This window comes from Micromys minutus, assembly GCF_963924665.1.
Source record: "Micromys minutus genome assembly, chromosome: 32".
Classification (NCBI taxonomy): Eukaryota; Metazoa; Chordata; class Mammalia; order Rodentia; family Muridae; genus Micromys; species Micromys minutus.
The window spans coordinates 1187937-1214763 of record NC_137967.1 but is presented as its reverse complement, the minus strand read 5'-3'; the positions used below and the strand labels follow the sequence as shown (position 1 = coordinate 1214763).

The 26827-nt window shown below is 38.3% G+C and overlaps 2 protein-coding genes across 4 annotated transcripts in view; both read left to right on the top strand.

Moving 5' to 3' along the window:
- The window catches only part of NELL1 (neural EGFL like 1), a gene marked incomplete at both ends in the record, with an annotated part of 772717 nt that overhangs the window by 524149 nt on the left and 221741 nt on the right, over positions 1–26827 (top strand). The window lies entirely within an intron of this gene.
- Positions 4261–5448, top strand: LOC308413496 (putative isocitrate dehydrogenase [NAD] gamma 2, mitochondrial; the record flags this gene model as incomplete). The annotated part of the gene is made up of 1 exon (XM_080908517.1): positions 4261–5448. The coding sequence occupies one exon, from the start codon at positions 4261–4263 to the stop codon at positions 5446–5448; it is 1188 nt and encodes a 395-aa protein (XP_080764643.1).

Genomic DNA, 26827 nt, shown 5'->3' with positions numbered 1-26827 from the left:
TGTATATAGGTATATATACATATATGTGTGTATGTCTATATATATATACACACACACAATAATATGAGTTATGTATATATTGCATATTTCAAGTATGTCTAGAATTTAAATTCTCAAAGTGGGGGTATTTGTCTCATAGCACTTTTTTTGTGGCATTACGTGATCTGCATGCCCATCAGTCTATCATCTGAGTGAGTGCCCATTATCATTTTACTCTTATCCCTGGAATGCAGGTTCTAAAATAGGTCATCCAATTTGAGAATATGTTGGTAAGAGCTGGTAGGTGGCTTGGTCTGTGAAACTATTGCTATATACATTTGAAGACCTGCATTTAGATCTTCAGCACCCATGTAAATAGCCAGACAGTTCAGTGCTGGTGAATTAGAGAGAGACAGAAGGTGTCCTCGTGGTTGTTATATTGTTCATTTCCCTGAATTGGTGAGATCTAGTTTCATTGAGCAAGTTAGCTATTTTTAGTCTCAAAGAACTAAAGTGGAGGACTATGGAGGTATCTTCATGAATAAAACCCTTGCCAAACAAGAATAAGAGCTATATTCAGATCCTATTACTCATGTGAATGCTAGGTGGGTGTGGTACCTCAACTGCAATTATAGTGCTCTTAAAATAGGTCAGACCCTGAAGCGACTGGTTAGCTAGACTTGCCATATTGACGAATGTGAGTTCAATTGAGAAACCCTACCTTAGGGAATAATGTAAGGTGTGAACTGATTGGAGGAGACTCTCACCATCAGCCTTGGACCTCCACATGAACATAGAAACATGTGCCCATACATGTCCCTTCTCACATGGATGTCACACACATGGGCATATATGCACACATGACATATACCGCACACACACACACACACACACACACACGCACACACATGCACACACAAGGTCACAAAAGTTAGTATGGCAGGTCATTTGGCTCTAAAGCCCATGTTGTAAACCATTCATCTGCCTTCATTGTTGAAGTTGCCGCTGAGATCCTGGTTGCTATCACTGGTCATATTTTGCTCTTATAGACTTGTGACAGTGTTGGCTGGGACGTTTATGGGCATGTCAAATCCCTTAGAAAACAGCGGCCACTCTATGTAAGTCCAGAATGCCAGGGCATTTCTTCCCAGTCATCCTCCTCTAAGGCTTCAGATTCTGATGTCCCTTTCATTGCTGTCATCTCTTATGCTGTCTCTGCAGACATGTTCCCATACCACACTGGCATGACATTGTTACTGCGTCACATCACAACCATCTATGACCCAACAACACTGCACTTACTCCTACACCTTAAATCAAAAGTGCTTGTGAAGGGATTACATTTTCAATGAATCAGACTCCCCACCGAGTTACTCTCATAGGATGCAACATTTCCTCAACTCTGTTTCAACATATCTTGGATTCTGTGTAATGGTGCATTGGCACCATTCATTGGCTCATAGTTCTTGAAATGTCTATGTTCTGTTGTTAATGTAGTTGTGGCAACTTTGACAGTGGCTATGACAGCACACACAAGAACTATGTAAGCCCAAACCAAAAAAAAAAAAAAAATTAAGCATAGAGAGGAATAGATGGGCAAAAGTTCCTACCATGAGCTGAGAAGCTGTAGGTAATTAATCGCTTCCGAGGGAAAGGGGTAGTTATGTTTAGGTTGTAGTCCTTGGTAGGTCTCCATATTCAGCCCATGTCCATATACCAGAGAAAATGCAGGCTGCAACAAAAGGACTGAGTGTCCTCTTAAAAATGAAGAGGTGTGTGGTAGATCTGAGAGGAGATGGGGTAAGGATACAGATGTTCAAAATACAGTAGGTGTAATTCTTGTAGAAGTACTAAAGCTACTTTTTAAAGTTATAACAATTCTGGTAGGTTACAGTCCATAAACTGTGGATTTGTATGTGTATTTGTTTCCTTGATGTTTTACACAGATAACTTAGAAGAGAGGCAGATAAAACATGTACATTTACCTGCTTCCTTATAGCACAAAAGCAAGAGTGAGGATACCCTTCAGCCCTTAAAACTTCAGAATCAGAAGAGAAGCAGTCATCCAAGCGAGAGGCCTAGTCAGTTGTGTCTTACAGTGTGAGCATAATTTCTGTACATCGTGATGCTGAGATTATAATTAGTTTTCTTAGTCCAAGTTACCGCATGATGTTCTACTTATATTATACCCAGGGAGACCTGAGTTATATCTTCTATACACAGTTCAATATGTTTTTAATACTAGAAAATTTGCATCCACATTTTCCCCTTTAAAGTGATGTGGCTTAAAACCAATATTAGATTTTATAATCATTTGCTCATACAATTTTGCTTTTTGTGAGTATTTCCTACAAAGCAATTTAGAGACCTTTTCCTCTATTTGGTCAACTGCTTTATGTGTGTGCACATGTATGTGTGTGTGCACATGTATATGTATGTGTCTTACTGGGACTATTTCCTGTGAATGCCATTTGTCATCTATAATAACAATGAAAGTTCCAGGTATCCCCTACTTTAGGCTCTTGTTTACACTCCTGTATATCTCTCTGATAGTTGATGACTCCTGAACCTTTATCTTCTTCACCCAGGATCTCTCATCGGGGGCTTCAGACTCATTTATTAAGGTTCTTATGAGAGGTCATTGTATACAGAGACAGAACTCATTTAGATCATCTTTTCCACCTCATTTACTGTCCTTCCAGTGTTGCCCATGTTTTCATTGATTGCAGAGCTTTTCTCCAGTCTGTTAGATACATTCAGAATGATGCTCACAGCCCCTGCGCCTGGCTCAGTCCTGTAACTGAGCTAAATCTCTCTGAAAACATGGTTCTTCACATCTCAGTCCCTCCTCTGATGCTGCTTATCCTGTCGGGCTCATTTCTTAGCTCAGTCGCCCTCACATTTCAGAATGCACCAACACTATTAAAACATATCTTGCTGTCAGATCTAGGGACACTCATTCCATAAATATATAGGTATTTCCAAAGAATTTCATTTCTTACTAGGTGTTTTTCTTAGAATGTGTTAAAGAAGAAACACATTTCTGAAACTATAACAACGGATACATGTCATCCTATATTTATGTAAATTTATATCCGGTTCAAAAATGGAAGAGAAATTCTAAAGCAAATCATAGGTTATGAGTCATAAAAGTGCAAATGTTTATTTATCAGTCACTAAACATGCGTCATTTGCAGGCAGGATTCTAACCAGAGGGAAATCTGTATCTGTATCTGTCCTGGATATGTGAGGAACTCTAGCATCTTCATCCCTGTTCCCCTGTGCCTCTGTAATTCTTGGTAAATAAAGTCCAGTAAAAAAAAATTGTATGTGCAGCAGACAGGTAAAGTCTAGAACATAACATTTTCACAGTCTCTTCTCCATACTCTGGCTCTTCCAGTCTTTCTGACTTATTGTTAGACATTTCCTGGCTATTCACGTGGAGGAAGTTGAAATAGCTATCCCATCCACAGCTTTCTGCACTCGGTTACTTATTCTCAATATTATAACAGCAGTGAGCCTCAGCATTAATCACTACCTACTGTAAACAGATGCTTCTCTGACAAAGCTTGAGATAAGTGGCACAAATCTCTGAATATAAACATATTTAAAGGACAATGTCATATAAACAACAGTTTAGCAAAGCAATTGTAGGTCTTCCCTAGAGACTATAAGCTTCCCATTTGAAGAGGACCCTTTTCCCAGGCACATACAGAAAATCCTAACCAGTTAGTATGTTATTGGATTTTTTTAATGGGCATGAAATTTGAAGTGAGATGTTTTGCAAAGTTCTTCCAGGAGCCCAGGGGGCAGTGAAGATGGTAAATATGAATAAAATACAATGTATACATGTATTAATTTTTCAAAACTATGAGACTGACTTTTGTGCTGAGGGGCACAGGGAAACAGGAGTAGATCTGGGTGGGAGGGGATGTTGGGAAAATGGACTGGGAAGAGTGGGAGAAGGGCAAGTTTTGGCTGGGATATATGAAAGGAAGTTACATTTTTTTTTTCAAAAAAGTAAAATTTTTAAAAAGTCATATCTTTAGAGCATAGCACATATAATATGATAGATGAATTATTACCTAGCCATAAGATGTGTATGGCTTTTAGTGTAGACATCCTATCTTTCCCTATCTAGCATGCTTATGAGAGTAGAATGTCTGTCAAATGGAATGTAAGGAAGGAGAAAGAATTGTGACTCTAGAAAGAATCATTGCCTCAGAACTCCAAAGGAAGCTGTTTCTAAGGAAGAGAAAGAGGGCAGCCTTGACAGTGAAGATGCTGGCAGCAGCCAGCTGTTCTGTGAGAACACTTCTCCATCCTGCTGTTCTTGGCTGTTCCAGGGGGGTAGTATGTGAGCTTGTGACCTCCTTCCGAAGTTTCTGCTCAGATTACACGGTGCCCCCTTCACCAAAGTATGGTGGAAGGCACACCGTGACTATGATTCCTGGAGATGGCATTGGGCCTGAGCTTATGGTTCATGTCAAGAGAATATTCCGAACAAATTGTGTGCCCGTGGACTTTGAGGAGGTGCGGGTTACCTCGACATCTAACGAAGAGGAGATCAACAGTGCTCTCATGGCTATCCGTCGGAACCGTGTCGCTCTGAAGGGCAACATTGCAACCAACCACAAACTGCCTGCCAAATACAAATCTCACAACACCAAGTTTCGCACCGTCCTTGACCTCTATGCCAGTGTTGTTCACTTCAAGACCTTGCCTGGCGTGGAGACCCGACACAAGGACATAGACATCGTGGTTGTTCGGGAGAATACAGAGGGCGAGTACACTAACCTGGAGCATGAGAGCGTGAAAGGGGTAGTAGAGAGCCTAAAGATTGTGACGAAGGCCAAGTCTGTGCGAATTGCCGATTACGCCTTCAAGTTGGCTCAAAGGATGGGGCGGAAAAAGGTGACAGTTGTTCACAAAGCCAACATCATGAAACTGGGAGACGGGCTCTTCCTTCAGTGCTGTAAGGATGTGGCGGCTCACTATCCTCAGATTGCCTTAGAGAGTATGATTATAGACAACACCACAATGCAGTTGGTATCAAAACCCCAACAGTTTGATGTCATGTTGATGCCCAATCTTTATGGCAACATTATCAACAGTATCTGCACAGGGCTGGTCGGAGGGGCAGGAATTGTACCTGGAGCCAATTATGGTGATTCATATGCAATATTTGAGATGGGTTCAAAGGAAATAGGTCAGGGTTTAGCTCATAGAAACATTGCCAACCCTGTCGCCATGCTGTTGACCAGCTGTATCATGCTGGACTACCTTGATCTCCAACCCTATGCCGCTCACATCCGCTCTGCAGTCATGGCATCCTTACAAAACAAAGCTACCTGTACTCCAGATGTGGGAGGTGAAGGGACCACATCAGGCACTGTAGACTACATCTTAGACTATATGAAAGAGCATACTAGAGGTTGTCATCCAAAATTCTTCATGTCCCTCACTTGATTCACTCCCTTATAAACTCCAGCCTGCTTAGCCAGCATGAATTGAGAATGAACGTTGCCTCCAATTCACTGGAAGGGAAGATGAGGGGGGATTAATATTGGTTTTTTCATTAAATTTAAATGCAGTAAACATTGCTTACTTGAATTAGCAAAACTGGTCACAATATGGACGAACAGACATTTACCTGATAGTATATTTCAAACTCCTCATCTCTCTAGGATGTAACATGTTGAATCAATCAGAACTCTTCATAAAGTTCTGGGGTTTTCTCAGAACCTTAAAATGATTTTTTTTCTTATCTTAGCCACTGAAATTTAACAATCCAACCTAGAGAGTTTTGTTTCCCTAGAAGTTATTAATGAATTAGTCAGTGTTATAAAGTTTGCCTACTAAGTGTATACCATACTTTTAATAATGAAGCTTTAAAAATATTAATAATTAATAATAATAATAGTGCAGAAGGCTCCCACACCTACAATGGTCTCCTTTCTCCAGATGTTATTTAAAATATTTGTGTTAGAAATTCCCTATGATGCTTTGATGGGTACATGAGTTCCCTCTTGGACCCCTCACCTCTTCTAAAAAGAACAATTAAATTTATTTCAATTATACTTAAAAAATGTGACTATCAAATTCTTCTGAGTCACAGAGCACATAGTTTGCTACTATATTAAAAAACCTTGGAATACAAGCCACATACTCAGGGATTCACAATTTTTATGGTTTATTTGTCAACTGTAAAAAATTGTGTATAAAAATCAAAAACCATGAGCTAACTTAAATATTTGCCAATATTTTATTACATTCTATTTACAGCATCTTTAAAGTTAGAGTTGAGAATGACACAAACAGAACCTTGTTAGTATCTGAAAGAAGTTCTTTCTCGACAGGAATTGTAAAAACATTAATGCAAGCTCACAATAATTTTCCCAGAAGGTGTGACATGTGGATGGACATGAGATCAAGAAAAGCAGAGAGATCCTCAATGTTCTCATATCTAACATAACAGCTGTGGATAGCAGCATGCTTCATTATCACACATTAAAGTACTTCATCTGGGACCGTGAAAAGGTCCCAGAGGTGCTGGCTCACCTATCCTAATGATGCATACATCCATGGTCAGGAGAGTTGGATAAATTTTGCTTGAGGACAAAGTGATGAACAATCCTACATAGAAGTTCCTGAAAAAGTAGGGTACACAATTGGAGATTCACCAACAATTGAAGATGTTTTTGTTGTTATCCCACCTTTTGCATGGTCCAGACCTACACCAATGCTATTATTAAGTAGACATAGCAAGGATTAATCCTGTCATCTCTACCTACCAAGCCACAGTGTCCAAATTAACTATTGTACTCCCTACTTTTGACCCCTTTTCTTAATACTAGGAGTTTTTAGTGTTTAACACCAAATCTTAAACATGACAAAACCTAGACTCATCTAGAAGGCAAAACTTTGGACAGTGCTGTGAGGAACTAGCTTGATTGTGTTATTATGTGGACATGTCCATGATGATTATATAAATTAGGTAAATTTAAATGGGAAGACCCATACTAACTGCCAGTCAAATAGAAAGAAGAAAATAATCTGAACATAGACATTCACTATTCTCTGCTTCCTAACTGCAGATGCAGTGTGATCAGCCACCTCAAGCCTCAGTCACTAAGACTTCCCCATTATAATACACTTGAAATGTAGGCTAAAACGGACCCTTGCTTCTTTAAGTTGCTATAGTCAAGGTATTTTATCATGAGGACAGGGGAAGTTAGCTAATCCTAGGATTTTATTCAAAGCACAGCCATCTCAACCTCAGATGCCCAATTGTCAGCTTATGTTTAGCAATTAGGGGTAGTTATGGTATATATAACCTAAAATTTATCCCCAGGTTTAAAATATTCATCACTGGATATACTTCAAGACTCCGGAGGTGACAACCTGTCATCCTTTACTGTCATTTACAATTTTCATTATCAGGATCCCCCACTTGAGTATCTCTCAATATCATGAAGCTATTCTTTTTTGTTCTCTGTATCTTTACCATGATGACTGGTACACAGAAGATATGTACATTTTAAAAATTAATGATATGATGGTGCTCATATCATAATATTACTGAAAAGGCAAAGAAGGGGCAGCATTACATAGCACTTAGTAGGTTTTCAAAATCACTATCAGCAATATTTTGCATTGCATGCCATGGTAAATATGATTGTCAAGGGAATGAGATTATTGTGTCAGATTATTATAAAAGGTGTTTAATTTTCTGTAACCCACTTTTGACCACAAGAACAAGTTGTCATTGTTAAGTTCCCAGGATCTCTTCCTTTTTGTCTCTTTCTTTTTGCATGTGTGTATTTGTTATGAATTTGTGTGTATGTCTGTTTCTGCACATGTGTGTACATGTGTATATGAAAGTACATGTGTGCACATTGGAAACTTCCCAGTATTTTTTCTTAAAAGTATTCCCTGTTAACTTGTACCTACCTATAGTTGACTTTTCTTTTTCCTATTTTCTGCAATGCACCTGATAAGTTCTTGAAACACAATAGAAACATGTCATCTTCTCATTCAAGACTCTGTATTCAATGTCTTCCCTTTGTTCTTTGGAGAAAGCCAGCTAAGTGCATGCAATGCAATGTGCCCTAGGATAGAGGAATGATTGAGAAATCCATTACTGAAGAGTCATGATCTAGAACAGAGGCAGACTTTTCATTCATACTGAGTATTTATGCAAGGAAACAGGGAGTGAGTGAAAGGTTCCAGTCACAGACAAGTGTTGGCAACTAGAAGACCTAACTTAGTGCAAAACACCTGTGTCTGGCTTTCATCTACAAACCTTTCCAAGACTGTTCTGTTCTAAGGAATTGAAGAGCCCACAGGGCATTGAAACAAGTGTCAAGTCTGGTGAGCTTGCTTACCTCACTTGAGCATGTCACCTGTGGTATCAGGTATGCGCTTCCTCTAGCTGTGTGGCTCCTGTGGTCTGGGTACCAGCTGTGGTTCCTGTGGTCTGAGTACCAGCTGTGGCACCTATGGTCTGGGTACCAGCTGTGGTATGTGTGTTGGGATCCAGATGTGTATTCACATCCTTTGCTTTTTCCCTGTCAGCGAGTCCAGATGCTACTGCACACCAGGCTGGAAGGATGAATGGGTAGAGTCTGCAGCATCCTAGTCTGACTGGGAGTGAGTGCTCAATATGAGAGAGAAAGCCTTCTCTGAGAAGGACTTTAGTGTTACAGCTGTTTTAGAAGATGACCTTTTCTAGGGAGGATCTCTCTTTGATGATTTTAGCTTGTGAGCATACCTTTATTCAGGGTGCTTACATGCATACAGTTTATTTTGGGTAGAATAGGGCTATATATGAACTTTTTGGAGAGTGAGAAGGAGTTTTCAGGGTGAGTATAAAATGATTAGTTTAAAGTACTGTGAATGCCTCCTCTATATGGAAAGGTTTTCCAGGAACCCCAGATAATTGCTGGGTGAATTTTTATGGGAAAAGATGAAGTTGAACTTGTAGGTCTTCCAAGAACTTCTTGACCTTTCCCAGGTAGGATATTGAGGGACCGGACCCCCCAAAGTCAGAGAAGGGAAGCCCTGCTGGTAAAGGATGACCCCTGTTTTCCTCTGAGGGCCAAGGGTCTCTCCTGTCATGGTAAACGGTGATGTTAAGTATCAGAGTGTGCCTGCACTCACCTTTCTGCACACATTCTGTCATCTCACTTTTGTCTTCACCAGCCTCTGTGCTTTGCTTTTATTTCTGGCATACAAAGGAGGGAAGCAAGTCATTTGCCTTTCTCTACCTGTCCTCACTTTTGCCTGCTCTCTGTTTTGACGCACAGCCTTAAAATAACTCATTTGTACAAATACTGGAGTGTTGTTCATCTCTTGTCTGCTGCCCAAAAAGGAGTGCTGACATTGGATGAGTTGCTTACCCTCTCTGGTCTTTGGTTTGCTTATTTATTTACCATTTTTTTAGAAGGCTTATACCTTCACGGGGCAGTAAGAGTTCCTTGGGGGCTGGGGGACTGGGAAAGAGGGAAGGCTGTGGTTGGGATGTATTATATCAGAGAAGAATAAACAAAGAGAGAGAAAATGCTTGTCTACTGCTAAACGATTCCCCTCAGTCTAGTGGTTTAGGACAAATGTTTGTGTTTCATAGTTCTGTAGGTTCATGGGAATAGCTGGGACACCAAAAATGGCTTTCTGGTTGGTGACAGTAATGGCTGCCTGTCAGAATCCTCAGTCATCCTCACATGTAAAATTTGGAGTAACTGGATCCCTTCATAGCATGCTGCCTGATTTCTAAACAGAAAAAAAAAAAAAAAAAAAAAAAAAAAAAAAAAAAAAAAAAACCAAAAAACAGACTGTAGATTTCTTAAGGCTTAGCTATGAAAATGTCTCAGTACTGTTTCTTCCACATTCTACTGATCAGAACAGGCTAGAGATAGAGCAGATTTAAAAATAAGGAAATAGAGAGTTAGAGTTAACATTGGAGTCTTGGGCAGAGATAAGGACTCATATAGCACAGCATCCAGTGGAATACAAAGTGATATGTGGCCACATATGGAAAAAATGCTGTGATAATGAGTATATGTTTCTGTGCCTGCCTTGCTTGCCAGAGAGATTGCTTAGCCAGAAGTTGCTCTTCTGATTACTTTCTCCATTGCCTCTTACTTGGTTTTAGGATCTGTGAATTCTGCTCTTCAACGTGCTCTGTTTCAACTCCACCTGCCCCCACCATTCCTTTTATGCTTTTTACCAAGTAAAGACTATTTTAAAAACCCTTTTCTATCATCCCAAGTTTGAATACCTTCAACTCCCATTTTGTCTTGCAAAAACTACTCATCTATTTGATAACAGTCTTAATGTATCACATGGTCTTTGGGGGTAAGATGTATTTCTTGATGATGTTCTAGTTCTTATATTGACCAGAGTGCTGACTGCATAGGAGGTACACACACCCCATTATGTCGGAGTTAATAATTACAGTTTATATGTTATATTTTGTATATTATGCTTCATTTCTTATTCAGAATACTCCACATATATTGTTTACAGTTCTCATGTTAACACCACTCAATGATTATTATCATACCCATCATTTAATAGAGAGAAAACTGAGAAACACACACTAAGAAATTTGCACTAACAATAGGTGACGGAACCACATAGCTCTAGAGTTAGCCTTGAGCATTTGCTACGAGTGAAAGAATGTGTGCAAAGTGGGAAAATGCCTCAGGCTCACTAAAGTCATCAGAGAGAAAAACAGTCTTATTATCAATTTTACAAATGTTTAAAAATCAACTGGGTAAAAATATCTGCTGATAAATCCTCAGTTTAGCTTCTTCTCAGTTCAAACATCGAGGTGTAGATGTGCATGACCAAGGTTGTGACAAAAAAAAAGAGAATGTCACATGTCTAAATACAAAACTGGTATTTTTTTCATAAAATGCCCTCAATAAAGATTATTATAAATATTTTCAGGCTACCCAGTAAGGAATTTATTTAAGAGAAGAAATCCTGACCTTGCTTATACCAAATTAATATTTTCATAAAAATTAGCTGGAGAATACATTGTAAGAAAATTAAAAAAAGAATTCTAAACAATGAGTTACTAATTAGTCACAGAAGTGTACTTTTTAGAATTGCAAATATTGGATGCCTGTGGTAGTTTGAATAAAAATGATCCTTTTAAGATCATATAGTTGAATGCTTAGTCACCAGGAAGTAGAACTCTTCTTTGATAGTATTAGAAAGATGAGGAAGTGTGGCCCTGTTGGAGGAAGCATATCACTGGAGGTGAGTTTTCAAGTTTCAAAATCCCACTTCACCCAGCTTAGGGATCTGGATGTGTTTCTCAGCTACTGTTGCAGTGTGTGCCTGCATACCATCATACTTCCAGCTATGAGGTATTGGAATAAACCTCTGAAACTGTAAGCTAGCCTTCAGTAAAACACTTTGTCTTATAATAGTTGTCTTGTTCTTGATGTTTCTTCAGAGCAATAACATAGTGAATAAGAAAATTCCATTGTTTAATTAGCTTGATTTCATTAATTGTTTCTCAGTACACCTGTGTATTAAAGCATCGAAATATATGGGTGTGTGTGTCTTAGTGTGTGTGTGTGTATATATATATATATATATATATATATATATATATATATATATATATATATATATATATATATATATATATATATATATATACAATCTATCTTTCTACCTATCTATCTATCATCTATCTATCTATCTATATCTATAAATGGTCAATTCTACCTAAATAATAAAGTCTAAAAATATACTGAAAACATTGGAAATAAAAACTTTAATGCAATTCAATGTTCGTCCCATTGTAGAGTTTATAAATATAAACCTATCACGAAAAATGGAGAGACAAGTTCTAATAGGGTGGAATTCTGTTCTTACAATGTCATGAGAAAAGGTATGAAACACAGACCAAAGAGTCCCCCATATCCAGAGACTCAAAACCCAGATAAAACAGATAATGATAGATTTGTTTTGATCTTCAGAACACTTTGAAAGTTGCTGTGCATTGGGAAGATGCTAAGGTTTGTATGAAAAGATGAAATAGAATTATTTAAGTCATATTCAAGTAGAAACAATATTTCTAAATGATTGTTATTTAATCATAGTCTGCTCAGAATATATTCAGTACAACTATCTGTATAACTTTGCATCTGTAAGTCAAGCATTCACATAGCTGTACATTTATAAGTTACTCAACCTTGTACACACTATTTTCCTTTCTATAAATGTTGCCCCTGGGGTCAGTGAGGTGACTCTGTAGGTAAGGGTGCTTGCCTCCAAGCCTGGTGATATGAGTTTCACTCTATGTACCCATGTGGTGCAAAGGAAGAACTTATTTCTGCAAGTTGTTCTCTGACCTAAAGACTTACATTGTTCACCCCAATATAAATGAATATAAATTTAAGTTAAAGGTTATAACCAATGAAAAGAAAATAATTTGACCTAAATTTGAAGTTGTTTCTTTAAATGTTTACAACATCTTCTAAGAACAAATCGCGGTGGGGAATTTAGAGAGGAGATTTTGAAGTTATTGTGTAGAAACCTACAAAGTAAGATGTCAAGATTTCTAGAAATACAAAGGAGCTTCAAAAGAAGCTATATTTAACTCCTCGCAGCCACAGCTAGGGGACATCTATGGTACTTCATCTAGTTTTGATCTTTCAAAGACATGAAAGGTTTGGTTTCTTGAACAGGTGTGCAGTGTACTCAAAAGCCAACTTTGTGCCAAGCTTCCAAAAAGAAAGCCTGATATATAAATAACATGTTTTCTCCAGGCTAAGAAATGTATTTAGGCCCGAAATACTTTGCTAGGTATTTATGTTCTGATAATATTAAGCTCTTTTTGTCTATAATGTATTCTTGCTAGCAGCAAGATCCTTGCAGGTAGTGACCTCATGGTTTACTCTTTCCTTCACTTGCTGTGCTATGTAGATTGTTGAGTGAGGCTTCTGTGTTGACCTTGTAAACCTTGGACACCTGAGGTTTAATCTTTGAGAGTCCATATTCATTCTCTCAAGCTCTCAGCACCAAGGGAACTAGTAGTAATTAGGCCACTAACAGCAGAGCATACTAAGTGTAGTAATAGAGATATGAGCAGGTAGTTATGAGAACAGAAGGGAAATGAAACCAAGGTAACCTCCCAATGACAAGGAAAGCCTCAACTGAGCCTTAAAACTTCAGGAGCAAGGAGGGAAAATGTAGAAAGGAGAGAGATGAGCATTGTGGGTTAGCACTGAGATCTGGGCTGCTATTCCTTACTTTTAACTGACATTCAAAGAAATTTCAGCATTGTGTTGGAATTTTGATTGGAATTGCATTGAATCCCTAGATTGTTTTGGGTGGAAAGGGCATTTTTACTATATTAATCCTATCAACCCATGACCATGAGAGATTTTTTACAACTTCTCATCCTACTATAGAGACATAAGAATGTGGGCTGGGTAAGCCACATGGAGCAACCCAATAAACAACACCTCTCTATGGCTATCCTATCAGCTCCAGTCTCTAGGTTCTTGCTCTGTTGGCCCTACTAACTTCTTTCAGTGGTGGTCATATGGATGTATAAACCAAATAAATGATTTCCTCTCCATGTTGTTTTTGTTTGAGATTTCCTACCACACTCTAAGATTGGGTGGGGAGAGTGGAATGGGAAGATCAGGTGGCAAATGGGAGTAATAGAGGGATGTGATGGGGGAGGGAATACAGATAGAGACAGCTAAAATTAAGGGACATTTCAGGGGTAGTATGAAAACCTAATTGTGCATATGCACACACAAACACACACGCACACATTTGCGCACAGACATACACACTAGCATCACATAATGGAGCATGGGCTGGAGCAACAAAAGCTTCAAATGAAGCTTTAGTACTGGTATTGAATTATATATAATTGAGTTGTTGGCTAAAGGGACCCCATGGGAACCCCCAAACAACTGAGTCTATTGCCAAGACTATAGATTACTCCTTACAAACTGATGGCAAGACTATACCCATACAACTCACAGAACATGGAGAAGTCAAGCTTCATAGAGTCTTTCCCACTGTGTCCCAGCATGTTTAGTAGAGAAAACAACTCTGCATGCTATCAAAAAGGAAACATAAATACCAGGTCAGCCATAAACCCTCTAATATATATTGTTGTCTGGCAATGTTAATGTTGCAAGCTATGTTAATATAATGGTGGCATAAAGTTTACTTAAGGCCCATTCTACAGCATAGAACCCATACCTGACAATGCCAAGAATAGCATAGCCTAGGAATCTCGGGTAAAAAAAATACTACTGTTTTTTGTTGTTATTGTTGGTCTTATAAAAAGCACTCTCCCCACTCCATCTTAGAGTGTGGTAGGAAATCACAAAAACAACATGGAGAGGAAATCATTTATTTGGTTTATACATCCATATGACCACCACTGAAAGAAGTTAGTAGTGCAAACCGAGCAAGAACCTAGAGGCTGGAGCTGATAGGATAGTCAGTTATACTCCTAGATGGCCTTGCTTGGCCATCATCAGGGAAGCTTTTTCCTACAGCAGAGGGAAAGAAATAGAGATGGTAGACATTATGAAAATAATAAGAGACTCAGTCCTAAATAGGATGTCTCAATCAAATCCAACCCCTCAGGAATCATGAAACCTTTTAAAAGAGGGACTAGAACCAGTAGAGTATAAGAACCAGAGGAGATGACAGACAAAGAAAATACAGCCTTTTAAAACAGCAGCCAACAGATTGGCAAAAGATCTTTACCAATCCTACATTCAACAGAAGGCTAATATCCAATATATAAGAACTCAAGAAGTTAGACTTCGGACAATAAAATATCCCTATTAAAATGGGGTAAAGAGATAAACAAAGACTTATCAACTGAGGAATATTGAATGGCTGAGTAGCACCTAAAGAAATGTTTAACAGCCTTAGTCATCAGGGAAATTTAAATCAAAACAACCCTGAGATTCCACCCCACACCAGTCAGAATGGCTACTATGAAAAGCTCAGGTGACAGAAGATGCTGGTGAGGATGTAGAGAAAAAGAAGCACTCTCCACTGTTGGTGGGGTTGTAAGCTGGTATAACCACTGTGGAAGTCAGTCTGGCAGTTCCTCAGGAAATTTGACATAGTACTACCTGAGGACCCAGCTATACCATTCCTGGTTATATACCCAAAAGATGCTCTAACATATAATAAGGGCACATGCTGTACTACGTTCATAGAAGCCTTATTTGTAATAGCCAGGAGCTGGAAAGAACCCAGATGTCCTTCAACAGAGGAATGGATACAGAAAATGTGGTACATTTACACAATGGAGTACCACTCAGCTTTTAAAAATAGAGTTGTGAAATTCTTAGGCAAATGAATGGAACTAGAAAACACCATCCTGAGTGAAGTAACCTAACCATAAAAGCACATACATGGTATACACTCACTGATATTAGCTCAAAAGCTTGTAATACCCAAGATACAATTCACAGATCACATGAAGCTCAAGAAGAAGGAAGACCAAAGAGTGGATGCTTCAGTTCTTCTTAGAAGGGGGGAAAGAATACTCACAGGAAAAAAAATATTCAAAGTATAAAGCAGAGATTGAAGGAAAGGCTATTCAGAGACTGCCTCACCTGGGGATTCATCTCATAAACAGCCACCAAACCCAGGCAATATTGCAGATGCCAGGAAGTACATGCTGACAGGATCCTGATGTAGCTGTCTCCTGAGTGGCTCTGCCAGAGCCTGACAAATACATAGGCAAATGCTTACAGCCAACCATTGAACTGAGAATGGGGTCCGTAATGGAAGAGTTAGAGAAAGGACTGAAGGAGCTGAAGGGGTTTGCAACCCCACAGGAAGAACAATATTAACCAACCAGACCTCCCAGAGCTCCCAGATACTAAACCACCAACTGAAAAATATAAATGAAGAGACCCTTTGCTTCAGTAGCATATGTAGGGTGATGGTCTCGTTGGGTATCAATAGGAAGAGAGGCCCTTGGTCCTGTGAAGTCTTGATGCTCCAGTATAGGGGAATGCCAGGACAGGAAGGTGGGAGGGAGTAGGTTGTGGAGCATCTTCATAGAATCAGGGGGAGGGGGTGGAATAGGGTGTTTCTGGAGGGGAAACCGGGAAAGGGGATAACATTTGAAATATAAATTTAAAAAATCCAATAAAAGGAAAAAGATAAAAGGAAATAAGTCCTTATATATCTACCTGATCAAAACTTCTGTGAACTTAGAGGCCAAGGCAACATGTACAGGGTCTGCATAGGTCTGCACTGGATGGGGTTTCATAGCTGAAAGAAAAAGTGGTCACATGTCCCATCTCTAACCCAGAAGCTATCTAATTGTTAACCACATGCAAATGCAAATTTAGTGCTTTTTCAGGGAGTTCCACTCAGGGAAATGACTCATTCTCAAAGGCAGAGTGGATAGTCAACAGGAAAACAAGCTCAGTAACTTGATTGGAGATTGCTTGTCTCATAGTGTCATGATAGGTTTAGTTTTTCTTTTTAAAGCAATCTACCATCTATCATCTATCAATCTCTATTAATGTATCACCTATATTTACCTATTTATAATCTATCACCTAAATCCATCTAATTTCAACTTTTTCTTTTTACCCAGTTTATCTATATCTATACCTCCATCTATCTATCTGTCTGTCTATCTATTTATCTATCTATCTATCTATTTATCTGTCTATCTATCTATCTATCTATCTATCATCTATCTATCTATCTATCTATCTATCTATCTATCTATCTATCTATCATCTTTAGATAACATGACTCTCAGTTTAATGTTTGTATAAGATTCCTGAGTATTGAGTGTGTGGATCTTTGAAAGCATATCTTCTGTTTCATGTGCCTTTCCTTGGGCTTCTTTACTTTCTTTTCTTTTCCTTCCTTCCTTCCTTCCTTCCTTCCTTCCTTCCTTCCTTCCTTTCTTTCTTTCTTTCTTTCTTTGTCTTTCTTTTTTCCTTCCTCCCTTCCTTCCTCCCTCCCTCTCTCCCTCCCTCCTTCCCTCCCTCCCTCCCTCCCTCCCTTCTTTCTTTCTTTCTTTCTTGGTCCTGTTCTGATGTATTCGTTTTTGTTTTAACTTACTGTGTTTAACTTATTTTATTATAATCCCTTAGAAGGGTGTTTGTTTTCTAATTATAGAAAGATGATGAATCTGAACAAGAGAGGAGGTACTCAAGAACTGGGAGAAATGGAGGGGAAACTATAATCTGGATATAAAAATAAAATTACTAAAATAATATATATCAAATAATTTTAAAAACCAAAAAAATTCCAAAGCCATTACAAAAACTAAGCATTATATTTTCACCAGCATTTTGTATTTTATAGCTTATAACTTTTGAGTTAATTCTATGAACATTTACTCATCAGACTCAAGAACAGCTAGCTGCTTTTTGTTTTGTTTTGTTTTGCTTTAAATGATCTCTTTACAAGGATGAGTTAACTTTACCAGGCAGTTCCCTGCAGTAAGTTCTAATTCTGTTTTGTTTGTTTGTTTGAGACAAGTTGTCTCTATGTGACTGATTCCTGGCTTTTCTGAAACTGTCTTTGTAGACCAGCCTGGCCTGGATCTCACAGAGGTCCACATGCCTCTGACTCCCAAGTGCTGGTATTAAAGGCATACGCCATCACACCCTGCTCTAATTCTTGAGAATAGAAAGATTCATTGTTTTCCTCAAGCTTCTTCTTAGCACAGTTGGCATCCTTTTCTGTTCTTTTTCATGCATCTCTCTCAATGTCATTTTCTCTGTGTTTCATGTTTTTGCTCTTTCTAACTTTTGTTGCTTTCTCTTCTCAAATGCCCCTTTTGAAGGGAGCTTACCTCAGCTTCTCTTTCATAATGTTTTCTTGCAGGGTGTGTTGCCCACTCTGACACTAAAGAGTCTGCTAATTCTTCTAGAAATGTCCTTGGAGTTTCTGTGGGATATTTTGATGTCCCTTCTCAGTCACCCGTTTCTCTCTGTTGTTCTAAATTCTGCTGTCTGCCCTGAGAACCCACTGATTGGCTATTACAGGGTCTGTGGTAGTAGTGGTTCCAGTTTTGCTGTTGCATTAGGAGGATGCAACCTTTTAGATAACAGAGCACCACTAGAGATTAGCTAAAGCATTCCCCAGGCTTCCTAGGTTCTAAGAAATAAACAGCATTTCTCATGGCTGCCACTGGTACACCCCATGCATCCCTCCTTCATTCCCAGGGTGGCATCTCTTGCCAAAAGCATCATCAAATTGCATGCTTCTATAGGAAGCTATGGTGCATCTATTTGGAGAAAGTTAAAATGCAGACAGCTTAAGATATTGGCATTACTTGACCATGCATGAGATTCTTAGCTATATTGACAGATGCACTTTACTGTCTTCATGGGATTTCAGCAAGAAAGAGAAAATGCACAGAAGGGGGAAAGCACTTCTCTCCCAGGATCCCTGCTGAGTGGGTAACAGTCTATGGGAAGTCATCAATTTAAACAGAAATAAACCCGCCTTGGGATGCCAGGAGACTATTTTCAGCCTTATTAAGCTATTTTCAGCTTTATTAAGAAATCTGTGTTTAATTTTTCCAGTCCTATTCATTGCACTTTTCTCTGTGTGTGGACCAATTACAATTCTTGATGAGAAAGCAGCCATTGCATTCTGGTATTTACAGGGACATGGTGCTTTTGGAAAGGAGTAAGGAGCCTCCAGGGTTCCCATGTGCACTGTCAGCAACTTGTATTTAATCTTAACCAGTTTGCCTTAGGATAAAGCTTTCTTAATTGTCATTGCTTACCCCTGACACCTGGAAATTTTAATTATTCTTTTGTTCTTTCTAAAATTTCCTAGAATGCTTTATAAACCAGTAATTTATATTAAGCTGAACACTGCTGAGGTGAGGGCCAGTTATTGGTCAGCATAATTCTCAGAGGATAAAGATATGGCCTCCTTGATCTGGGATCCTTAAGAGCCATGGATATTGGTAGGCCAATTAGCACAATTGTCTTTCATGTGAAGGCACTGTGGTTTAACTTTTGCATAATCTCTGTGTGGTTTTTTTTCAACCCTTTAAAACCAGAGAAGTCTGTAAACTATTGCGCATGCTGCCAGAGCCTGTGAGCTCATGTGTGTATCAGTCCTGTTGTGTGTGGTGTACACCATTCACCTTAGAGTCATCTGTTAACTGACTCTTACCATCTTTGTCTCCTCTTTTGCACAGATGCTTTAACCCTGGGGGCAGAAGTTTCATAAAGGGTTTTATTATTTTTTTGACAGAGAGAGATGAAGAGTGAGAGGGATGTTGGAAGAGGAGAGAAAGACCATGAAATTTGATAGATAGGGAGTTGGGGAATATCTAGAAGGAGTTGAGGGAGGAGACAGATACAACATAATCAAAATGTTTTGTATAAAAAATTAAGTAAAAATTTAATAAGTCTAAAAGTCATTCTTTACCTGGGAAAGAAGTTGTTGGCCTTTCTGCCTTTCAGCAACATTAATTTGGTGTTGTAGAGAGAGATCGATGGACACATTCACAGTTCTAAAAATAATAAAAAATACACTGAAAAATCTAGTAGTGTGCATTTGTGATTGGAGGTTGGCCCACTCAGCTGGGTAATTCTTCAACATTATTCATTATCGTTTGACAGTCACATTATTCTGCTTCAGGCTTACCATTGGTCTAGTAGACACAGTGGCTTCCCTCCCATGTAGGTCTTTCGTAGGTAATTGACTGGAGTAGCTCTACGTTATCCCGTGTGGTTTCTCAGTCACAGTGAGCCTAGAACTGCGTAGAATATGGGTTTCATAAAATTAAGCCTGTTGTCCAGGTGCTTTTGAAGATCATCTTACATTTAAAGATTTTATTCCCTCACGACATGGCAGGTCATTCAGACACATCTACAGTAAAGCTTGAATAAGTCTCTGCTTGGGATGCCCAACTCATAGCTCATGGGCTGCATGTACCCAGGAGGACTATGAACATGGTCCAAGAGAAATTTATAAGCTTACTTAGATTATACGATCTTTGGGATACCATTTTTATAATATTTTAGATTATAATGGAATTGTATAATGCACCCATTTTTTCTTTTTTTAACTTTAAATGCTTTTTTATACACACCAACATATAACTTTGTAAATAATATCATTTCCCAAAAGGTAAATTCGCATAAAGTTGCATGGGACAAATCTTTCATATCTTTGGCATTGCTACCCTGGCTTCTGTATTTAGATGGAAATAAAAGAGAATGTTTGCCAGTTCAGTAACTGATGGACAACTTAGTACCCAAAAATAAGCCATGGAATTAGGTACCCAGTAGTAATTAATCACTAATTTGGTCCCTACTGTAAGTGAAATGTATTAGATCCCCTGAGAAAACAACCTATGTAAGATGTGGACCTTTTATTCAAGTTGCTTAGAGTCTAGAAGAAAATATACTACTAGATACTAGCAAAAAATAAATAAATAAAAACTAAAAAGTTGAGTGTGTGTATATATGGAACATATATCATAAGACATTTAAATTTTTTCTGTTATTGGAAAGTTGCATGAATTTCAGAATGGTATTACTCTTAAGAGATCTATTCTTTTCTCCTGGTTACTATAGTTTTCTGTATTATAGAATAAACTGAAACTTTTATTCCACGGGCATATTTAGAATTTTGAGGAGCCACATTTTCCTAAAGGTGAAATAATATCCATGTCAGTCCAGTATTGGAAGAATTTCATCTACTATACTCACTTCTTTGTTTATTACTATGTTGTTTAATCTCTGCCTGATACAGGCCATGAGGTAGTATTAGTTCTTTGAAACTTTTGAAGATCTGGTCGCATGAATAGGAAGAAACAATCAAATGAGAAAACTCAAATAAAAATAACAATAAACCCTCCTCCCAAAAAATTCCAAAAAAAAAAAAAAAAAAAAAAAAAAAGAAGACAAAAAGCAATCATCTGGAAAGAGTCTACTTAGCAGTGTAGCAATGCTTCCTTAACATTGTAACATTTGGCACATGGGAAATGCTGTCACAGTCTTTGTGTTGCTGTAGTAAAACACCCTCTATAAGTAATTCTTCATGAACAGAATTGTATTGCCTGTTGTTAGGATTCTTCCAAACCCCACCCCACAGTCACCTGACAACAGCCAGGTGTGCTCCCCCACACTGTAACCTGGCACTAATAAAGGGGCTGCTTGCCCCCTCCTTACTCTCTTGTTCTCTCTTCTCTTGCCCTCTTGCTCTTAATCCCTTTGTCCCTCCTCTTCCCATTCCCTTCCCTCCTCTCTCTCCATGTGATCCTGGCCAGCTTCTACTTCTCTACTCCTCTTCTCTTCTCTCTCTCTTTGCCCCTACTACCCTCTTAACTCCCCTCTGCGTGCCCTGAATAAACTCTATTCTATACTATACCTGTTTCTTATACTCTTCATCTCTTCCACAAGGATTTGTTATTTGCATTTAGGAGAGCTGCTGATTTTTCGGAAATAATTTTCTATCCAGATACTTTGCTGAAAGTATTGATCAGTTATAGGAGTTTCCCAGTCAGAATGTTCAGGGCCACTTATATTTACACTCATGTCCTCTGCAAATTGAGACACTTGGGCTTCTTTTATTTTCCAATTTGGATTCCTTGATCTCCTTCAGTTGCCTTGATGCTCTAGGTTAAGACCTCAAGTCCTACATTGAGTCATGAAGAAGAGAGTGAAAAATCGTTTCTTCTTCCTGATTTCAGTGAAATTGCTTTGAGTTTCTCTTCATTTTAAGGTCATGTTGACCATAGATTTGCTGTAAATTCCCTTTATTACATTTAGATATGTCCTTTATATCTATAATCTTTCTCCTGCAATTTTATCATAAAGGGATGTTGTCTTTTTTCAAAGGCCTTTTCTTCACCTAATAAGTTGATCATATGTTTTTCCCCTCTTTCATTTTGTTTATTTTGTGTATTACATTTGATTTACATATGTTGAATCATCCCTATATTTCTGGAATGAAGTCTGTTTGATCATAGTGAATAGCCCTTTTTTATGTGTTCTTAGATTTGGTTTGCATAAATTTTATTAATTTCAGCATCAATGTTTGTAGGAGAAAGTGGTTTGCAATTCTTTGTTGGGTCCCTTTGTGGTTTGGGTATGAGGATAACTGTGGCCTCGTAAAACAAATTTGGGGCTGTTACTTCTGTTTCTATTTTGTGGAATAATTTTGGGAGTACTGGTTTCAACTCTGAAAGTCTGATAGAAGATTTCTGTGCTGGCTGTAGGCTATTTTTGGTTAGTTTACATTTTGCAATTTGTTGGAGTACATTTTTTAAAAATGTCTTTATAAGCTTTCAATTTCTGATTTTTCTCTGCCTTTTAGTTAATTTGGCTATGGACTTGTTAATATTATTGGTTTTCTCAAAGAACCAACTTTTTTATTTTGTGTAAAAAAAAACTTTAATTGATTCTTTGTATCTTTTGTATTAATTTCAGTCCCAAGTTTATTTTTTGCTGTCTTCTCATGATAAGTATGATTTTGTCTTTTTGTTCTAGAGCTTTTAAATGTACTGTAAAGTTACTAGTATGAGATCTCTCCAATTTTGTTTTTATGTAGGCACCTAGTGCTATTGATTTCCACTTAGAAATGCATTTATGATGTCTAATATGTTTGGATATATTGTGTATTCATTTGCATTCTATTCCGGAAAGTCTCTTAAGATTTTTTTAATTTTTGTCTTTGTCCATTTTTCATTCATAGTGAGTATTTGAGTTTCCACAATGGTCAGACAGAATGCAGGGTGCTATTTCAATTTTCCTGCATTTGTTTAGACAGTTTGTGCCAATTTTGAAGAATATTATGTGAGGTTCTAAGAAGAAGAAGATAAATTCTTTCTGTTGGGGTGAGATGTTCTTAAGTGTATATTAGGTCTATTTAGTTTATGACATCAGTTAGTTCCAACACCTTTCTGTTTAGTTTTATCTGGACGATCTGCCTGTTGGTAAGAATAGGTATGGAAGTTTCCCACTCTCAGTATATGAGAGACAATATGTGATTCATGCACTACCGGTTTCTTTTGGGAACTTGTGTGCCCTTGTTTGGTACATCACCATAGATAGTGCCTGACAGTTTTACTGGTTGTGGCAGTATGATCTATGGTCTTTTAGAGTCTGCAGCACATCTGGCCAAGCGCTCCTGGCTTACAGAGTCTCCATTGAAAAGTTGGGCATAATTCTAATAGGTCCGTCTTTAGATGTTATCTGAGCTTTTTCCTTGGAGTTTTGGATATTTTTTATTTGTCCTAAAGATTTAGTGTTTGGATATTATGTGCTGAAGGAAATTTTTATTTTAGTCTAGTTTATTTGGTGTTGTATGTGCTTCTTGATCTTTGATAGGTACCTCTTTCTTCAGGTAAGGGACATTTTCCTCTATGTTTTTGTTGAAAAATATTTCTCTGCCTATTCCTACTATTCTGAGATTTGGCCTTTCATTCATGGTGTCCCAGATTTCCTGGATTTTTTGTGGCAGGAATTTTTTTTAGATCAAGGTATCCATTTCTTTTTATCATTTCTTCAATGCCTGAGAATCTCTTCCGTCTTTTGAATTCTGTTGGCAAGGCTACCTGTTCAAGTTTCTAAATTTTTAATTTCTCGTTTTTCCTCAGGTTGGATTTTTTTTATTCTATTTCTAGTTTCAGATCTGAAACTATGTTACCAATTTCCTTCAATGCTTTGTTCACGTTTTCATTATCTTCTAAATTATTATTTCCTGTTTAATCCTATTTATGGACATCTATCATATCTATAAATGCTATTTTAAGGTCTTTGTCTGTGCTTCAGCAGTGTTGAAACACTAAGGACCTTCTGTGGTACATTGTTGGGCTCTAGTGAAGACATTTTGTCCTGGCTGTTATTGATTATATTTTTATGCTAGTGTCTGAGGTGTCTGAGTTTAAGAAGATTGCAATTTTAGGTGCTGATATCTTGTCTTCTCATTTTGGAGAGAGTATTTTGTTCCTTGGTTTGTGTTCCTTTTCTTTTTTTTTTTTTTTTTTTTTTTTTTTTTTTCCTTAGGAGGATATGGTTGCTGATAGCATTGTGTTGCCTGGTAGGGAACTTTTCTGGTTGTGAGATCCTGCTGGTTGTGTTCCATGGAGGTTCTAGGTGAAAATCTGTTTCTGGTGTCATGTGCTGGCACTTAGGAATGGGAATAGGCTAGGAGAGGGAAATTTGAGTAGGGGGCTCTATAGATGGAAGGAAAAGAAGTTGTTCACCAAGATCTGCTTAATCTGGGCATGGGGACAGATAGAAAAGAGACACTACAATAGGTAGGGTAGCTTGTTACAGAGCTGGGGATGACACTGGGGGTTTGGATATGGAGGAAATGGGGTTGGGGGGTGAAGATCTGAAGCTCACCTTTCTCCTTTACTGACCTACTTTTCTCTCTAGCAGGCATGGCTCATGTGTTCCCAGTGGTTGCCTGCTGGACTTGGTGCTGGGCCAACAACATGAATAGGTAGGAAGTTTGAAGGCAAAGATCTGTGTAATTTAATGGAGATGGTGGCACAAAGAGGAGGGAGAAGGAAGCAGATGGTCTTCCAAAGAGATTGGTGTGAAACTGAGTGATTGGACTTACAGAAACAAAAGGAGAAAATCTCTGATGTCAGGCCACCTGCCTCCCTGTCTAGAGTGACCTGAGTTCCCAGGGAATGCCTGATGGCTTTGGAGACTGGGATAAAGCAATGTGTGGAGAGGAAGGAGAGTTGGAGGGAGAAGATCTCTGTGATACAGTGAAGATGGGGACAAGCAGGAAGAGAGGCAACAGCCATGGTCTTCTTCACAGCTAGGAATGAGATTGAAGCAGTGGATTTGGAGGTGAGAAGAGACGAAAATCTGAAATTAGCCTACCTATCCCATCATAGACTTATAAGGACAGAAAGGTCATGAGTACACACAAGCACTTCCAGGTGCAAGACATAGTATATGTAGGAGAGGAAGACACTGGCTGCTTGTGGTAGTTATAAGTGGCTCATTGTGAAGAATTATGAGGGCCAATGATGGGAAGTGGACGGGATGCATCATGGGAACTGCACTTTTTCTATATCATGTAGGGTCTTAAGTAGTCAGCAGAAGCAACCTTTATCCCCAAGACATACCAGAGAACAAAAGTTCTAGTGGAATGGTGATTTGTTTTTAGAGGGCACCCTTAGCCTGTTGTAATGATAACAATATTTCAGTTAATGCTTAAATATATAGGTCAGTTTCCCTTGTGAGATGACAAGAAACATCAAAGGAATAAAAAATAATATATTTTGTTTGTTTGTTTGTTTTATCCTGAGCTCAGGGAGAAAAATGTGCAGATGTGCTAGTTTCCATTTATGGTAATTGAATTTTAAATTGAATTTAGCCGTAAAAATCTGCTATTCAGAGGATTGCTATAGTGTAAACGACTGGAGAAGCACATAGATTCTAAGGGTGCTTAGAGCTTCATTTGATGACCGAGAGGTGGCAAGCATAGAAGCCACCCACATTAATCAAAATTGCTATTCCAGCAAGCTAAATGCAGCAGTGTGTTTACCAATGGGGTGCTTTAAAACATGTGGAAAGAATACAATGAACAGAAGGAAAGAAGACTCAGGGAACCATGCTGTGGGGGTTTTCTGACTAGAAACTGTCTAGACAATGTAGACTTTATTTATTATGTCATTATTAGAAATATTTATGAGAATTTTTTTCCCAAGATAGGGTTTCTTTGTGTGTTCCTGACTCTTTTGGAACTGGCTATGTAGACCAGGCTGGCCTCAAACTCAGATCTTACCACCCTTGCTTCCCAAGTACTGTATGTCATATGGCCATATCGACTGTTAACTTTGTGCTATTATTACTGGTGGGTTGAGCTGATGCTTGCTGGAAACACCTGCTCCTGCCTTTGGGCCCTTTTCCTGTTGCAATCTGGCATTTATGAAAAACCCTAAGAAATTCTGCATATGCAAAATTTTGTTTTCAATCAAGCCAACCTGTCAATAGACTGAAGCGACTAGTCAATTCATTGGACCTGTCAGCCAATTTACCAACATGATGGCTCATTTCATCCATAAATCTGGATTGATTTAGTGAACCATCTTGGGGAATAAAGACATATTCAATAAGTCAAGTCAGGAAGTGGGCCTAAAAAAAATCAAAGAATAGATTAAACAAAGTAGCTAAATACTTGCTAATGGCTTCCTAAGCTCCTTTCCGAAAAACAATCTTAGCAACCATGGAATGTTCAGGAAGCACCCATTTCTCCTTCTTTATGTACAGGGCAATTCTGATCTAACTGTGGTATGCCAATATTTTTATTTCCTTTCTTGGGTAGTCTGAGAACAATCTCCCCCTTAGAATGGATTGATTCAGTCTTTTCCTTTAAGCGACCCTATTTAGATAAAACTCTCATCAACTTGACCTAGTCACCGAGTATACCCACTCTGCACACTCAATTGTTTGCAGCCTCTGGGTTCATGCCAGACACAGAAGCAAGGGACTTCAAAGAAGTTGTCTGAAGTTATGAGTGCAAACTTTTCATACCATGGATGAAAGAGGAGAACTGTTTTTTTCTGTTGTAATCTGCAGAAGGCTTTTTTTTTTCTCAACAGTGATACTATCTGTTAGCATTGCCATCATGACTATAGCATGTAACAACACAAGATGTAATAACATGCATGTAATAACATAGCATATAATAACACAGGACAACAGGAGCCAAGATTAGCTGACACAAAAGAAGGCAGAGCCTATTCCATGACCCGAATGGGGATAAGTTTCTATAACTATAAGTTTGTTCTATAAAGTGCATATTCTCTTTGGTCTTTGTGTTTACTTACACACTTTTTTTAAAAAATAGACACTGT